General features: G+C 51.2%; 1 protein-coding gene across 3 annotated transcripts in view; it reads right to left on the bottom strand.

Annotated features, from left to right (window-relative positions):
- RCOR1 (REST corepressor 1) overlaps nt 1-17,804 on the bottom strand; it is an 88,338-nt gene extending 70,534 nt beyond the window's left edge. Inside the window, exons 1-2 of one of the 3 annotated variants that reach the window (XM_045578362.1) lie at nt 17,300-17,804; nt 17,155-17,214 (exon numbers count right to left, since the gene is read on the bottom strand). In XM_045578362.1, the coding sequence (XP_045434318.1) occupies nt 17,155-17,214; nt 17,300-17,558 (319 nt within the window). In that variant the 5' untranslated portion in view covers nt 17,559-17,804. The remainder of the gene's footprint in view (nt 1-17,154; nt 17,215-17,299) is intronic. The other 2 variants (XM_036429023.2, XM_036429024.2) reach the window with 2 other exon arrangements.
- Nucleotides 17,805-18,439: the final 635 nt, after the last annotated feature.

The raw sequence follows: 18,439 nt of genomic DNA, 5'->3' as shown, positions 1-18,439 counted from the left end.
AATTACAGCCTATCACATGCTGTTGAGAACACAAGGGAGAAGAAAACTCGATGAGGCAGAAGGAGGGTGAGAGTGCTCTCTCTGCAGAGACAGACGGCAGCAGGTCCAGTGCGGTGCAGAGCGGCCTCGGCCGGAAGCACCACCAGTCCCAGGAAAAAGGCAGAGGACGGCGCGGATGTGGGAAGGTGAGCCTGCGGGTTTTCTCCCAGGCGCTGCCATTCCGCAGGGAAATAAGGGTGCGGAGAGGACTGGAGGGCTGAAGTGAGACGTTAAAGCTGTCAAGGTGAGTGTCCAGCAGTGAAGCCGATGTGGGGGATGGGCAGCCAGACTTTAAGGTGAGACCGGTCAGCATGGTCCTCCGGCCAGTCAGCTGTACCAACAGCGGCCAAGACCAGCCAAGGCTGGACTAGCAGGCTGTAACGGATGCAGTTCCTGCACCTCCCCAAATCCACTCAACTGCCCCCCCTGCTGGAACAGCCCCCCAAGTCTAGCAAAAGCTGGCACGCCCGCACGATCTTGAAGCTCCTCTCCCAGGCCACCAGCTGTCTGCCTGCCCGCTGGAGAAGGCTGGGCCATGGTGGCCTCCCGGTGCCCACCAGGGCAGGAGCCACAGCAGCTCCGATGCTCAATTCACTTGCTTCTCCAGCAGCTACCCAGAGGCCACGTGACAAACCCCAGAGCACAGGCCGGCTAAGACGGCGGCCCTCTGACCATGAAGAGACAGGAGGGGGGAGGAGCCGACCGATGAGTTCCTCAGCTGTCCTCCCCACACCTCCCCCGGAGTGCCAGGAGGAATGATCGATTTGGAAGTTCGCAGCTTCTTAAAAACGTAAGCTTACAACAAAGGGTATGATTCCATTCCTGAGTATTTACTCAAGAGAAAGGAAAGGGATGGTCACACTGATTGTACAGAGATAGTCATAGCAGCTTTATTTATTGTAACCAGACAGCAGAAATAACCCTGATGTCCATCAAGAGGTAAATGAATAAAATAATGCTGGTGTCCCCAAACACTGTAATACTCTGCTCTGCAGCAAAAGGAAAAAACTGATACATGTACAGTGAAGGGAGTCTCAGGATAACTGCTAAATGAGCAGCCAGACCAGCAGTATATCATTAAAGCTGCCATTTACATAAAGCACTAGGCAATGCGAACTAACCCATCCTGCGAGGGAGCAGATAGGTCAGTGGCTGCTTGAGAGGAGGAATTACAAAAGGACACGAGAAAACTTTTGGAAGTGATGGATATATTCAGTAACCTATCGTGATTAACTTCACAGGGTATACGTAAATCAAAACTAATCTAGAATAACAAAAGCGTAATATGCTAATTAGACCGGCCGTCCTTCCTGATGACCTTCTGGATGAAGCTGGGGCATGAGGGAAGCTTGGGTCCCGGGTGCCAGAGGGAAGCCAGTGCTGGCAGCCAGGGGAAGGAAGGCCTACTCTTGCATTAATTTTGTGCATCAGGCCTCTAGTCAAACTATAAACTTTATATATGACAGTTTGTTGAATGCCAATTATACCTCAACAAAGCTTTTTTAAAATATATTTGTATTGATTTCAGAGAGGAAGGAAGAGGGAGAGAAACATCAATGATGAGAATCATTGATTGGCTGCCTCCTGCATGTGCCCCACTGGGTTCTGCCTCCTGCACACCCTCCCATTAGGGATTGAGCCCACAAACAGGGCATGTGCCCTTGACCAGAATCAAACCTGGTACCCTTCAGTCCGCAGGCTGATGCTCTATCTACCGAGCCAAACCGGCTAGGGCAATAAAGCTTTTTTTAAATGCAACATGTGAATCATGTTTGAATCCTGATCTAAACAAACCAACTATTTAAAAACAACAGACTGGAGCCTAGCAGGCATGGCGCAGTGGTTAGGCTTCCACCTATGGAACAGGAGGGCACCGTTCAATTCCTGGCAGGGCACAGGTCCCATTTTCAGGCTCAGTCCTGAGCAGGGGTTGTGCCGGAGGCAGCCAATCCATGATTCTCTCCCATCATTGATGTTTCTCTCTCCCTCTCCCTTCCTCTCTGACATCAATAAAAATATATTTAAAACATTTTTTAATTAAAAAAAAGTTGACTGGAGATTTAATTACACTAGGGGATAAATATTAACTTTATTGTGTTTATTTTAGGAACGCTTTACAAATATGCGTGTCATCCAAGCACAGGAGCCATGCAATCTTCCCAGCACCACTCCAATGGTAATGTGCGTGCTGCCAGAGTGAGCACAGTATTAATTTTATTTAACTGTGATGTTTGTGGCTAGATTTTTTGTTAATGTTCATTTTTATAGAAGACTTTAATTTTTTTTAGAACAATTTTAGGTTTACAGCAAAATCGAGGAAAGCAGAAAAACTTTCCATATATCCCCTGCCCCTAGACATGGACAGTTTCACTCATTACCAACACCCCTCACCAGAATTTGACATTTCTAACAAATGATGAACCTACACTGATACATCATAACCACACAAAACCTACAGCACACCATAGAATTCAGGCCGGTGCAGTCCATGCTATGGGTTTGGACAAATAAATAATGCCGCCCTAACCAGTTTGACTCACTGGATAGAGCACCAGCCTGCAGACTGAAAGGTCCCAGGTTCGATTCCAGTAAAGGGCATGTACCTTGGTTGCGGGCACGTCCCCAGTTGGAGGTGTGCAGGAGGCAACTGATGGATGTTTCTCTCTCAGCAATGTTTCTAACTCTCTTTCCCTCTTCCTTCCTCTCTGTAAAAAAGCAATAAAATTTTAAAAATAAAAATAAATAAAGCCACGTGTCCATCACTACAGCATCCACCAGACAGTCCTTTCATCGCCCTGAAATTCCTCTGTGCTCCTCCTATACAGCCCTCCCTCCTACCCCAAACCTGCCCGCGCAGTTCTGCCTCTTCCAGAATGTCACATAGCTGGAATCATAGGGATGGAGCTAGGTCGTTAGGTCCTATATAGAAATGGATAGGTAGGTATCAAAATAAGCCTCATCTAGACGGTAACAGCTGAGCAAAGATGTGAAAGAAGTGGAGATAAAGTCCCAAAAGTAATGCAGACCAACATTAGCAGGTCTTCCGAGGCCATTGTGAGGGCTTCCGCTTTCACACCTGAGTGACAATGCAGCCAGCCACCTGGGAGGTTTTGCAGAAACATACTAACTTGTGTCTTAGCGCACGGAGCAGGCTTAGAAAAGCCATGCAGTAATCTGAGTCACAGATGATGTGGCCACAGAGGCGGCTGGCCGTGGAGGCGACAGAGTAATCATACCCTCCACGCTAGCATGCGTGGTCTCTGGATGCACGCGCTCACTGGCAGTCCCAGCCTCAGCAGGGCAGGCAGGGAAAAGACGTAAAAGCTACTGATTACTGAAAAGCAGAGACGTGCTGGGGTGGGTGGGAAGAGATTAACCCAAGAACCTGTTACATATAACCTTGGACACAGACACAGTGTGGTGAAGCCTGGGGCGGGGGGCGAGTGTGGACTAGAAAGGGTCAGTGGAGGAAAATGGGGGGCATCTGTAATTCTTTCAACAATATAGATCTTTTAAGCCCTAACCGGTTTGGCTCAGTGGTAGAGCATCGGCCTGCGGACTGAAGAGTCCCAGATTCAATTCCGGTCAAGGGCATGTGCCTTGGTTGCGGGCATGTCCCCAGTGGGAGGTGTGCAGGAGGCAGCTGATCCATGTTTCTCTCTCATTGATGTTTCTAACTCTTTATCCCTTTCCCTTCCTCTCTGTAAAAAAATCAATAAAATAGCCGGGACCGGTTTGGCTCAATGGATAGAGCGTCGGCTTGGGGACTGAAGGGTCCCGGGTACGATTCCGGTCAAGGGCATGTACCTTGGTTGCGGGCATATCCCCCGTAGGGGGTGTGCAAGAGGCAGCTGATCGATGACTCTCTCTCATCGATGTTTCTAACTATCTCTCTCCCTTCCTCTCTGTATAAAAATCAATAAAATATATATTTTTTAAAAATCAATAAAATATATTTAAAGAAAAAAAATAAAATTGGATGATACTATAACTGAGGTAAGCAACAAGTACAATAAGAAAACAGACCAGGTGACCCAGTTAGAGGGGAAGCGGGAGAAGAGTCCCTCCTGATTCTCAGGAAGGGCTGCCTGACTTACGTGTGGGGCACGCAATCCCACACTCCGCTCCCCGACAGTGCCGCACCAAGCCACCACAGCAGCCACCAGGAGCATCAGGCCTCTGTGCCCACATCCGCCCTGTCATTCCAGTGGTCCCACTAACAACTGCAGCCTTCCCTCCTCCTTCCCTCCTGAGCCCCCTCTCACAGCACCCCTCCCAGCACTCAGTTTGGGGTGTCTGGTTTGTTCAGCTGATCGCTTAAAGCTTCCACGTGGATGAGCCTTCCTGCCTCTGTACACTGCTCTTACCAGCCCCCTCACAGCAGCCATCTCTGCACACTGCGATGCCCTCAGAGCTCGGGCTCCAATCCATGGCCAAAGACCGATGGCTCTCCAAAGTGGAGCCCGGCCGGCGTGGCTCAGTGACTGAGCGTCGACCCATGAACCAGAGGTCAGGGCTCGATTGCCAGTCAGGGCACAGGCCCTGGTTGTGGACTCAACCCCCAGTGTGGGGCCTGCAGGAGGCAACCGATCAATGATTCTCTCCCATCATTGATGTTCCTATCTTCTTCTCCCTCTCCCTCTCTCTCTGAAATAAAAGTTTTTTAATAAAATGCATGGTCAATATGACATGTATAATTTCACAAAAATGTCACACAAACGTTAAGGAAGGCATGTTATTTCATGCACATCAGAGACTGAGTCTTCAGGTTATTAAGTCACATAGGCATGGCCAACGTCACTCAGGTGGCTGAGTGTCCCGTGCACTGCAAGGTCACAGGTTCGCCTCCCGCAGGGCACACACCCAGGCTGTGTGCGATTCCTGGTCACGGTAGATACGGGAGGCAGCCAAACAGTGTTTCGCTCTCACACTGAAGTTTCGCTCGCTCTCTCTGCGCCTTTCTCTCTCTCCAAAATCAATAAAAACATATTTTAAAAATAAAGTAAATAAATAAGCATGTGGCTCCCTCAGTCCGAAGGATTTTTGGTCCATCTGTCCTTCAAGACCCACCTAAAGGGCCTTGTGGCAGCAAGCTCTGCTTTTCACAGGTTCAGTCCCTCCTCCCCTGGCCCCGCTTTCCCAGCACAGACACCCTCTCTGCTTTCCCAGCACAGACACCCTCTCCCGGTGCTCAGCATCCCCAGTGCCCCACATCCCCCCCCCCCACACTCAGCATCCCGAGCGCCCCGCACCCCCCCTCCCCCCCACACTCAGCATCCCCAACGCCCCCCACCCCCCTCCCCCCCACACTCAGCATCCCCAGCGCCCCCCTTCCCCCCCATACTCAGCATCCCCAGCGCCCAGCATCCCATCCCCCCACACTCAGCATCCCCAGCGCCCCGCACCCCCCATCCCCCCACACTCAGCATCCCCAACGCCCCCCACCCCCCTCCCCCCCACATTCAGCATCCCCAGCGCCCCGCATCCCCCCCCACTCAGCATCCCCAGCGCCCCGCATCCCCCCATCCCCCCCCACTCAGCATCCCTAACGCCCCCCACCCCCCCCACATTCAGCATCCCCAGCGCCCCCCTTCCCCCCCATACTCAGCATCCCCAGCGCCCCGCATCCCCCCATCCCCCCACACTCAGCATCCCGAGCGCCCTGCACCCCCCTCCCCCCCACACTCAGCATCCCCAGTGCCCCGCATCCCCCCATCCCCCCACACTCAGCATCCCCAGCGCCCCGCATCCCCCACACACACTCAGCATCCCCAGCGCCCCCCTCCCCCCCATACTCAGCATCCCCAGCGCCCCTCTTCCCCCCCACACTCAGCATCCCCAGTGCCCCGCACCCCCCCTCCCTCCCCCCCACACTCAGCATCCCTGCACTCAGTATCCTGGCACGGGCTTTCCGCTGTGGAAGAGTAAGTATTCCCCTGGCACAGAGTCTAGTAGAGATACAATTGCTTTTCTTTTCTTTTTTAAAATATACTTCATTGAGTTTTTGCAGACAGGGAGAGAGAGATAGCCAAAAACATCAATGAGAGAGAATCATCGATCAGCTGCCTCCTGCACATCCCCCACTGGGGATGTGCCCACAACCAAGGCACATGCCCTTGACATGAATTGAACCCGGGACCTTTCAGTCCGCAGGCCAACGCTCTATCCACTGAGCCAAACTGGCCTCAGCACAACTGCTTTTCTATCATGTGCACGTGCCACTCAAAAGGAAATGTACTGTACTCAACTGCAGCCAAACAACATTTCATTAAGCAAATAAAGCCAAACTCTAACAATTATTAAATCTAGCTGCTGGGGGGGGGGGGGGGGGGTAAATAAAAATAAAAATAAATCTAGTTGCTGAATATATAGGACTCATTAACATTCTATTTTTTCTATACATTCAAATTTTCCTTAAGCAAAAAAGCAAATTTACTAAATTTCCTCACAGCAGTCATCTCTGCACACTGCGAATCCCTGTGGAAACCATGTAAGTGTAATATCCTGTACCAGGAGAGTTGGTATTCTTAGATCACCAGCAGTATACACAGTCCACCACTTCCTCAGAGCCCTAAAACACACACCGAGCTGGAATGGGTGCCTGGCCCGCAGGGCTCAGCGGCTGTGCGGCTGCTGCCTGGGAACCAGGAGGCTGCGGGGCGATTCCGTGAGAGGTGGGCACCTGCGGGGGGGGGGGGGGGGGGGGGGGGGGGGGGGGGTGCGGGTGTGTGTGTGTGTGTGTGTGTGTGTGCACGCGCGCGCAGGAGGCAGCCAGTCAACGCTTCTCTCTCCTCATTGATGTTAGTGTTCCTCTCTCCCTCTCCCTTCCTCTCTCTGAAATCAATAATAATTTTATTTAAAAAGCAAGGCAATAGACATGTCTTAAGGGTAATTATGTTCCTGAAAGCTAAAAACTGTAAAACAGAGTATAGTTCCAATTTCATACAAGTTCTTAAGTTACTGTTTTTTTCCCCTTCACAATTAAAGTCAACCAACAAATGTGTCCAACAGAGGTAGAAACAGTATGCTTTTAGAATGCTGAATTAATTATTGTTAGCTTTGTCTCAACTGCATTCAAGTTTGTAGAATCTACACATCATTGGTATCAATACGTCCACTTTGCCACTGCCACTTGCTCCTAATAAGGCAAAAAGTATCATTTTAAAATTTTTACATCAATAAGACTCTTACTTTAAAAATTACCTAGAAATGGCCGAAACCGGTTTGGCTCAATGGATAGAGCGTCGGCTTGGGGACTGAAGGGTCCCGGGTTCGATTCCAGTTAAGGGCATGTACCTTGGTTGCGGGCATATCCCCAGTAGGGGGTGTGCAAGGGGCAGCTGATGGATGACTCTCTCATCAATGTTTCTAACTCTCTATCTCTCTCCCTTCCTCTCTGTACAAAATCAATAAAATATTTTTTTAAATAAAAATTACCTAGAAATGTAAATAGGCAAAACTAAATGAAAGCCCAGCTATCCTAGTTCATAGCTGCTTTGGCAGGGTAAGGGGCAGTGGTGCGCTCCGCAGGCAGTGGTGTGCAAAAGCGGCAACGCCGTGGAAACTGACCTGTTGCTAAGCAAGCAGAAGGCCAGCAAGGCTCACAGCCATAGTTCACCAGGTGACATATAAAGCTCTAGTTCAGGGTAGAGCATCAATATAGGGCATATAAAAAGCGCCAGATGTTCACAAATAAAAAAGGCCTCTAGCTGAAAATGAATAGAAAATAAATTTCTGTAAGAAATACTTCAACCGGCTGAAACCGGTTTGGCTCAGTGGACAGAGCGTCTGCCTGCTGACTGAAAGGTCCCGGGTTCGATTCCGGGCAAGGGCATGTACCTTGGTTGCGGGCACATCCCCAGTAGGGGGTATGCAAGAGGCAGCTGATCGATGATTCTCTCTCATCAATGTTTCTATCTCTCTATCCCTCTCTCTAAAAAATCAATAAAATAAATAAAAAAAGAAATACTTCAACCGGAAATACATACACACTCAAACACACAAATACTCATTTTACTACAGTGCAGCAAGACAGAGGTCCAAGAATGAGACATTTCTATTAAATTGCACTTTTCACAGAACATTAATTAGAAGTAATAATTTTTAAATAATTTACTTTTTAAAGATTAGTTCATTTTTTTTAATTCTATCCTCCTTTGGAAAATGTTACGCTAAAATGATCAGATTTCAATGAACGGGGTAGATCAGGCTGAGCACCTCACCATCCTGGAATGATCAGCGGCTTCATAAAAGCATAAAACGTGAGCCTGACTGGGGTGTTCAGGGGTTAGATCATCAGCCCAGCAACTGAAGGGTCGAGGATTCCATTCCAGTTCGAGGGCACGTACATGAGTCAATCCCCAGCCCCAGTTGGTGTGCATGTGGGAGGCAACCAGTCAATGTGTATCCCCCCTTCTCTCTTCTCTCTCTCTCCCCCTCCAGCCCCCTCACTTCCACTCTCTAAAACAATGGAAAAAATATTCTCGGGTGAGGATTAACAACAACAACAAAAGCTTGGGACCTGGCTGGCTGGCTCAGTTGGCTGAGTGTCATCCCATATACAAAAGGTTGCTGGTTCAATTACCAGGCAGGGTACATACCCAAGTTACAGGTTCAATCCTGATTGGGGCATGGGAGATAGTCAATCGATGTTTCTCTCTCACATCTATGTTTCTCTCTTTCCCTTCCTCTCTCTCTAAAATCAATAAAAACATATCATTGGCCAAAACCGGTTTGGCTCAGTGGATAGAGCGTCGATCTGTGGACTGAAGGGTCCCAGGTTCAATTCCAGTCAAGGGTGTGTATATTGGTTGCGGGCACATAAAAATATATTTTTTTAAAAACAACATACCATTGGCTGAGGCTATGAAAAAAAAACTTTAAAACATAAAACTTGGTATCCTAGTTTCAAAAACATTATTATTCTATTTACAGAACGCACATTTAAGAAGTTTAAAAGACTTCTAGGACAAAAAAACAAAAAGATCAGAGGTAAAAGAAAACATAAATACTATCACACCTACATCCATTCTGAGGCTGTGACCCACCTCGCCTACTCCCTATGCTGAACGGGCACTCACACCTGTGAATCCCGTACTTGCCATTCCCTTTGCCACCTGCCCTCAGAGGATACAAAATACAAAGGACACCGCAGGAGTAACAGCTTCAGCCGCACCTGGAGCAAACATGGCCAAATGGTAAGTGTTTCATCACAACGGTGGCCACATAACTGTGTTACTTTCTGTTCTGTTTGAACATTTTTTAAATATTTTTTACGGATTTGAGAGAAGAAGGGAGAGGAAGAGACAGAAATATCAAAGATGTGAGAGAATCATTGATCAGCTGCCACCTGCATCAATGTGCCTCTCTCACATCGATGTTTCACTGTCTCTCCCTCTCTCCCTCCCTCCCACTCGCTCTAAAATCAATGGAAAAATATCCTCGGTAAGAATGAACCGATAAGTAAATAAATAAAGTGATGAACACATTACTGTTCCCAATTCCTGCACCAGGAACAGGCTCTGGCACGTCTGGCAATGGAAGGCTGAAGTCTGCCCTCCGCATGGCCTCCAGGCTCCCTGACACGCTGCCAACCCCATCCTGAGGTGCTTTGGGAAGGCAGACAATCACTCCCCGCCAGTCTCCTCTTCCATGGCAGAGCACAAGAAGGTTGCGTTATATGATATTATCATTTTCTCTCTCATTACTTTGAGGGAAGGAATCAAGAAATTTCAAAGAGTTGGGTCTGGTGTGCAATTTTTATTAAGATCCACACATTTAAAGAATCTGACTAATTTGAAAAAGTAGTTTTAGGGTTTTAATAACTTTAATGTTATTTTATGTTATTTTAAAATATTTCTCTCAAACATTTTAGCGAAACATTTGCTACTTTACACCAACTTTAAAATATTATAAAAAGCATAAAAATCAACCAGAGATTTAGCTTCTGGAACACAAAAGGAAAACTGTTATGATGCAATTATGCCCCTCCCTATCATTTCCAGGATCACAGTACTGCCCACAATTGCTATTTAGCGCTGCAAGAATTATTAACGGCCCCAATCATGAAGTCAGCATTCGGTTCACAACCCTTTCCTTCCTCAGACTTCCACTGTGCTGCTAAAGTAGCTCTCACCAGGACAGATTTCAAGGTCTCCGTTTTTTTGGCTTGTTTGTTTTTAATTGATTTTATTTCTTTTAATTTTATTTTATTGCTTAAAGTATTATAAATAGTAGTACATATGTCTCCTTTTTTCCCCACTGACCTTCCTCCAGCCTCCCCTACACCCTGGCACATGCCCTCACATACACACACACACACACACACACACACACACACGCGTGCGCACCAGTTTCTTGTGTCCATTGGTTATACTTATAGAAACACACAGACAGACATGATTTCTCTGTTTGAATATAAACACTAACATATTACTCCTCAGCAAACATTGTTTTCCATTAGAATAAGGGAACAAAATAGAAGCCTTATTTCTTACTTTTAAATTATGCATGGAATCTCTGAAGAAAGGCTCAGAAAAAGTGAAGGTTAAATTAAGTCAATTAAAACAATCTCTGTAGCAGAGAGGAAAATATTAAAAGTTTGATAAACTGAGGAAGAATAAAGTAACTTGGTAGAACTTTGATGTTTCATCTCCAACAACAGTTTTAAACTATTGTAAATTGCCCCACAGAACTTTATAATGCCAAGGAAAATGAGTAAGAGTAAGTCTAAATTTCTTCAGTACAAATGACATTTAACATTGCTTTTATTTAATTATTATTAAACTAGAGACCCAGTGCACGAAATTCGTGCACGGGAGCAGGTGGAGTCCCCCTCAGCCCAGCCTGCACCCTCTCCAATCTGGGATCCCTCTCACATTCCAGGACCACTGGCTCCTAATTGCTCACTTGCCTGACTGCCTGGTCACCCTAACTGCACCCCCCTGCTGGCCTGGTCACCCCAACTGCTTCCTCCCTCTCCCTCACTACCCTCCCACCCCCCGCTGCAGGCCTGGTGGCCCCACACAGCCTGCTGCTCGGTCGTTTGGTTGCCGCTCACTAACCCCCCGCTGGCTGGATCACCCCACGCAGACAGACTGTTCAGTGTCCGTTTGGCTTTTGTTATTACAGACACTAAGGCCGTGTGCACAGATTCCTGCACGGCCAGGGAGGGCCAAGGGCAGTTGGCCAGCCAGTCTTGCCCTTGGTGGAACAGACAATGTGCATATTAGCCTTTTATTATATAGGATATTTCTCTTGATTTCAGAAAGGAAGGGGGAGGGAGAGAAAGAAGCATCAATGAGTGAGAATCGCATATTGGTTGCTTTCTGTGTGCCCCACACTGGGAATTGAGCCCACAATCTAGGCATGTGCCCTAATTAGGAACTGTACCAGTGGCCTCTTGGTTCCTAGATCCATGACCAACCACTCAACCACGTCAGCTAACCTTTTAATCACAGTCATCACCCATGGAAGAGAAGAACGTCATAGAAAGTACCTGGAAAGCATTAACTCTCAAAGACAAGTTCAAAGCAAAAAACTCCCTAGCTCACAACCCACCTAATGTGCACTTCCCCTGACCCAGGGATGGATTCAAGGTTTCTTTTGTACATCTAGAAACTTATCTGAAATAAAATTTAAAAAGGGGGGGAGGGGGGGGGAAGCCCTGGCCCAGGAGCTCAGTTGGTTAGAGCTATGTCCCAATGTGCCAAGGTTGCAGTTTGATCCCCAGTCAGGGCACATACAAGAATCAAATGGCCGAAGCCGGTTTGGCTCAGTGGTAGAGCGTCGGTCTGCGGACTGAAAGGTCCCAGGTTCGATTCCAGTCAAGGGTGTGTACCTTGGTTGCGGGCACATTCCCAGTAGGGGGTGTGCAAAAGGCAGCTGGTCTATGTTTCTCATCGACATCTCTAGCTCTCTATCCCTCTCTGTTAAAAATCAATAAGATATATATCTTTTTTAAAAATCATATGATAAACACTAAAATATAAAAAAAAAAAAAAAAAAAAAAAAAAAAAACCCGAATCAAACAAATGGCTCTGTCTGGTGGGCTCAGTGGCTAGACTGATGGCAGAGTACCAGAGGTTCCTGGGTTTGGTTCCTAACTCCTGGTCAAGGGCACAAACCTAGGTTGCAGGTTCGATCCCCAGCCCCAGTCAGGATGTGTGCAGGGGCAGCCAATGGGTGTGTATCTCTAACACAGTGTTTTTCAACCTTTTTTGGGCAAAGGCACACTTGTTTCATGAAAAAAATCACGAGGCACACCACCATTAGAAAATGTTAAAAAATTTAACTCTGTGCCTATATTGACTATATATAAAGTAATTCTCTTGAATAGGAATCAAATAAACACAAAGAAAGTATTTTATAATTACTTTATTATGAAATATTAAGTAAACAAAATAGTGAAAAATTATAAAATTCTTGTCTTGTCTGCACCTACGGCACACCAGGCAACGTCTCGCGGCACACTAGTGTGCCGCGGAACAGCGGTTGAAAAACGCTGCTCTAGCATCAATGTCTCTGTCTCTATCCACCCCTGCCTCCCTCCCCTCTCCCTAACGATCGATGGAAACCTCGGAGGAGGATTAACAACAATGAAGCATCTTGCCCAAAAGTCAGCACACAGGTGGCAAGCAGCACTGCGAGGATGTGAGCGGGTTTCACAACTCTCTCCGCCCGAGCACGCAGTCTGCCTCTGAAGCAAACAGGACATTAAAGGTGACTGTGCCTGGCATCACCACACACTCAGTGATGAAACAACCTGATTCATGACGACCCGGGAAACAGGCTTCCGGAATAAAATGGCCCTACCTGCTATCACCTTCTCAATCAGAGGCAGGCGTCCACCTCTGACCACCAGCTCTGGGGGCTCCCTGCCACACCACCTAACACGTGACCGCTCGTAGGACTCACCATCGCCCCAACTTCTCCTTTGGTGAATCCTGCTCCGAAGTATGTGTGACTCACAAGCCATTCTCTGTGGATTTTAGGATATCTATAAAACTGATTTTTACGATGAAACTAAAGCACAGAAAATAACGTGCTCAAAGAGGTACATAGAACCAGCAATAAAAAGCAATGAAAAGCAGATCAAGATGCCCGCTTCAGCCGAAACCGGTTTGGCTCAATGGATAGAGCGTCGGCTTGGGGACTGAAGGGTTCCGGGTTCAATTCCGGTTAAGGGCATGTACCTTGGTTGTGGGCATATCCCCAGTGGGGGGTGTGCAAGAGGCAGCTGATCGATAGCTCTCTCTCTCTCTCCCTTCCTCTCTGTACAAAAATCAATAAAATATATATTAAAAAAAAAAAAAAAAAGATGCCCGCTTCAGTAAGATTACTCCACAGTAAAGGGTAATACATTTTTTAAAACCAGTCAACTCTGAAGTGATAGTTGAACCAAGACAACCACAATTTCCAAATCTGATTAAATTTATTGGGTTCAATGTTCCAAATATGGGTTGCATGTTTAAAGGCCCATTACTACAAAAATATGTACCATTAACATTTCCTCTTCTGCAGGAGTCTTAATTTTACTATCATGTGAACTGTGATACTGAGAACCAACGCAGGGAGAAGGGACAGTAACACGCGTTCAGAAAACAGGGCTGGAGTCACCGGGAAGCCCTCCCCTGCGCGCCTCCAGCCATAAGACAGCAAAGAGGAGTCAAGCTCGACCCACCCAATGCACGGCTCCAGCTCCTTCCCCTCTGCACGCTCCCTGGGAACATGCACTTTTTGTACAGAAAACACACGTCAAAACAAACCCTGCTCTGCCAGAAGATAGAAGCCACGGGTGAGGTGGAGGAAGCATGCCTCCCTCACTGAACTAGCAGAAAGGACACAGCAGCACATGCTGTGGAGTTGGGACGGGAAAGCTGGCCTAGACACCAGCGAGAAGAAAGCCTCAGTTAAAGGAATATAATGAACAACATAAACTGAGCAAAAACAGATGCAGAGACAGGGAAGCATCAAACAGTCAAACCTCAGAGGGAGGGGAGAGGGGCAGGAAGAGATCAACCAAAGGACTTACAGGCCGGCATATGAGCATTACCAATGGACACAGACATTAGGGGGGTGAGGACATGTGCTGGGGGTGGGGTGGCTGGGGAGAGGTCAGTGGGGGGAAAAGAGACATATGTAATACTTTAAACCACATGTGTCAAACACAAGGCCCGAGGGCCAAATCCGTCCCGCCAGGTCTTGCAATGTGGCCCGCACAGCGCTGTCATCACTGCACTCCGCTGCGTTTCCATCACAATGACAGTTTATGACTGTTCAGTAAACCATTCGGCCCGCGATTTAGGCTGGATTTTAGATTTTGGCCCCTTCTCTGATTGAGTTCGACACCCCTACTTTAAACAATAAAGATTTTTTTTTTTAAAGTCAATGTCAAAAAAAGGTATAAGACTGCATTCTGCTTTGTTGTTGTTTTTTTAAATATATTTTATTGATTTTTTTACAGAGAGGAAGGGAGAGAGATAGTGAGCTAGAAACATCGATGAGAGAGAAACATCGACCAGCTGCCTCTTGCACACCCCCTACTGGGGATGTGCCCGAAACCAAGGTACATGCCCTTGACCGGAATCGAACCCGGGACCCTTCAGTCCGTAGACTGACAACTCTACCACTGAGCCAAACCGGTTTCGGCTGCATTCTGCTTTGTTTTTAAATCGAACTGATAAAACTTTTTCCATCGTTATAAACAGATGCTTACAAGTTATGCCATAAATCACTGAGTTAGTCTACATCTTAATTAGATCAGAAGAGCTGAATCAGCATGTCAGGGCCACTTACTTCACTACTTACAGGGATGAGAGAAATGAATTTTCCTTGGAATACTAGGGATTAATAGGTGGTTCCTGGTTTCAACCATTTGCTTTTTTTTTTTTTAATATATTTTATTGATTTTTTACAGAGAGGAAGGGAGAGGGATAATTAAAAACATCAATGAGAGAGAAACATCAATCAGCTGCCTCCTGCACACACCCCCACCGGGGATGCGCCCACAACCAAGGCACATGCCCTTGACCGGAATTGAACCTGGGACCTTTCAGTCCGCAAGCTGACACTCTATCCACTGAGCCAAACCAATTAGGGCTCAACCATTTGCTTTTAAAGCTAAATAGGGTAAAGGTGAAAGACGGGGGGGAAATAAAGTCTGACTTAAAAAAAAAAAATTGAAATCAACTTCTACTCACACATCTTTACCACCGGGAGGAAAAAGGCTTTCTGGTGAGTTTCACATTCACCTGCCTGTTCAAATTCTGACAGAGAGAGAGAGAGAGAGAGAGAGAGAGATGCATTCAAAACCCAGGCAGGGCCTGGCTGTGACTCAGTTGAGTGCACCAACAGGTCACGGTTGGATTCCCCTCAGGGCACAGGCCTGGGTTTCAGGCTCCATCCCCAGCGTAGGCGAGAGGAGGCAGCCCATCCATGTTTCTCATCCAGGTTTCTGTCTCTCCCTCTCCCTCTCCCTTCCTCCCTCTAAATAAAAACTATAAATAAAAACGTATTTAAAAAAAAAAAAAAAAACCGGCCAGAGAAATAGTAACAATCACAGTCTCCATCCATACTCCTCACTTGTACTGGGGGGGGGGGGTAATAGTCTTAAGTGTATTCCAAAATGGAAGTCCTCTCTCCCTTGCCTTTATGTGGTGTGAGCGACACCTAAAACACTCACCAGGAACACTGAGCCCACAGTGCCCAGCACTCAGCCTGGCACAGCACTCCATGCCCGTCAGATGCCCTTCTAGGCGACCTGGAACTATTATTGCTGAGACCCAGGCCCTGTGCAGGGAGACACGGGCAGCACACTCACTGTCTTACCGCTGAGGGGCAGGTCTCTATCCCCTCAAACAGGCAAGGGCAACTCAAAACGCAATCCTGCCACATTCGCTGTTTCAAAGAAGAGCACAACTCTAAGGTCAGGCTCCATGCAACGCGGAGCTGGGCACCGATCCCACAAGAATGCCAGGCATCTGCTCTCACTCGGGCCCCTTTCTCAAGAAAGCTCTCCAGACCGACATCACCAAAGTGTGCCCAAACTGGCCAACTTACTCACAGGCAAGCCCCGTGCTCCCTGCGCTACAACGGGATGGACTTGACCTACAGATGCAGAGGGGTCAACTGTGACCAAGAGGCGGTGCTTCCCCTGGCGGCCGCGCGGGGGATGGGGGCGTGCGGGCCGGCCGTCCTGTCACTGTCAGTCCCGGCCTGTCAGTCCGTCCGGTCCTCACGGAGGGAGGGTGTGTGGGGGAGGGAGGAACCGAACCCCAGCGGCTGGAGAAGGCAGGGAGCCCGCCGGACTCCCTCCGCGGGAGGAGCGGGTGGGAGGTCCCACCGCCGGGACCAGGAGCTCCGCGGGGGTCCCCGCGCAGAGGGCGCCCCGGGCTGGCACCGGAGCAGCCGCCGGGAGCGGAGGCCGTGCCCGGGACCACACCGGCTCCCCTGGAGAGGCGTTCACTTGGGCACTTATTTCCTCCCGGAGACCGCGGGGCCTCCCGCCCGCGGGGTCTGCTGGCCCCGGGCCGGGCTCCGGGCTCCGCGGGGCGGCGGGGCGGTCAGCCGCGTCCTCCGGAACGGGGTCGCCGCCCGCAGCCTCGGGAGCGGCCGGACCGCGTGCACGAACCCACCGATTCCTTTGTCTGGCGGCTCCGGCACCGGCGGCTCCGCGGAGCAGCCGCGGGAGGGGCCGCGGGGCAGGCGGCTGGGGTGCGGACCTCCGGCCCGGCGGCGGTGCGGCCGGTCCTCCCCTAGAGGAGGGGCGGGGGCGCAGCGGCAGGCCGCCCGGACTGCGGCCCCGGGCCTCGGGGCGGGGCGGCCGCCGCAGGGGAGGCCCGGCAGCACCCGCCGGGGCCCCGGGTCCGAGGCCGCCCGGGCCCGGCTCGCGGGATGCTCGCCCTCCCGCACGGCCCCCTCCCGCGGGCCGAGGCGCCGCAGCCCGTCCGCACCGGCACCGCCGGGGCCCCAGGCCGGGGCGTCCGGCCGGCGGCCTGGGTCCCGGGGCCACGCGGGGGCGGCGGCTCCCCGCGCCCCCCCGCGCCGCTGCTCTGGCCGCGGACGGCAGGGCGCACACAGAAAGTTGTCCGCGGGCCGGCGGCCGGCGCTACTCACCGGGGTCGAAGTCGGGCACGGCCGCCTGGTACTGGGGTCCCACCCGCATGCCGCCGCCACCTGCGGGGAAGCGGACACGGTGAGCGGCGCGGGGCGCGGGGCGCGGGCGCGGGCGCGGGCGCGGGGCGCGGGCGGCTGCACCTACCGTGCTCCTCGTCGCTGGACGAGCCCGAGCTGCCTTCCTCCCAGGAGTTGCTGCTGCTGTTGCCATTGGGCGCCGCCGCCGCCAAACTTTTATTCTGCCCATTGCCGGGGGCGGCGGCCGCGGCCGCGGCGGCGGCCGAGGCGGCGGCGGCGGCCGAGGCGGCCGCGGCGGGGGCGGCCGAGGCGGCGGCGCCGGCCGCGTTGTTCCGCCCTCTCCGCTTCCCGGACACCTCGGGGCCCTTCTCCACCATGGTCGGCATCGGAGGGGGCCGCGGCCGCGCGCGAGTGACGGGGACCCCGGCTCCTGAGGGGGCGCCGGGACGGGACGGGGCCGGAGGCGGCGGGCGCGGGGCCGGGCGGGCGCGGCAGGGGCTGGGGGCGGCCCGGGCGGGCGGAGCGCGGCGCCGCTTCAAGCCCCCAGCGCCGAGCCGAGCGCAACTTTCGCTCTCATCGCCGCCCGCACTTCACGGGCTCCAACTACTCCGGGAGCAGCGGGCGGGAGGGGAGGGGCGGGGCCTGGCCGCGGGGGGAAGCCGCGCGCAGCCCAACCCGCTGCGGAGCGGCTCCGCCCCCGCGCGCTCCCATTGGCTCTCGTGGGACTTGGACGGCGAGCCGCCTCCCGGTTGGCTCGGCGCGCCCGTCTATCCCGGGCGCGGGGCGGGAGCAGGGGCGGGGCGCGGGCTTCCGTTGGTCAGGTTCGGTAGACGCGTATCGCCCGCTGTACGTGGTTTGAGGTTTGCAATCTCTCGACGCCCCATGATCCCTCTCTCCCGGCGCCGCGAGGAGCAGCGCCTCCCCGCCCCCTCCCGCCGCCGGGGCGCCCCCTCTCCTGCGCGCACCCCGGCGGCCTCGGCCCCCACATCGGCGAGGGGCCCCGCCGAGGGTCCCGTCGGCCTTAAAAAGTAAAAATGTGGGCGACGCGAGAGCAGAAATTGAATGGAAGGTCGGGACTACTTTCCCCTCGCGCGGAGGAGTACATCTCAGTTTGAATGGGGCCATACAAAGAGGAACTAATTGAAAGAAACTAATTGCGCCCCCACTTTCCCCAAGGAGTTCGGGGGTGCCGCGGGGCCCGGGAGCCCGGGTGCCGAGGGCGGGGGCTCCGGGGACAGCCTCCGGAGGGGAAGGCGGCGGTGCGGCC

The sequence above is a fragment of the Pipistrellus kuhlii genome, unplaced genomic scaffold (assembly GCF_014108245.1).
Source record: "Pipistrellus kuhlii isolate mPipKuh1 unplaced genomic scaffold, mPipKuh1.p scaffold_m20_p_97, whole genome shotgun sequence".
NCBI classification, from domain to species: Eukaryota; Metazoa; Chordata; class Mammalia; order Chiroptera; family Vespertilionidae; genus Pipistrellus; species Pipistrellus kuhlii.
Note: the sequence above shows the minus strand (reverse complement) of the source record. Positions and strands in the feature narration are given on the sequence as shown.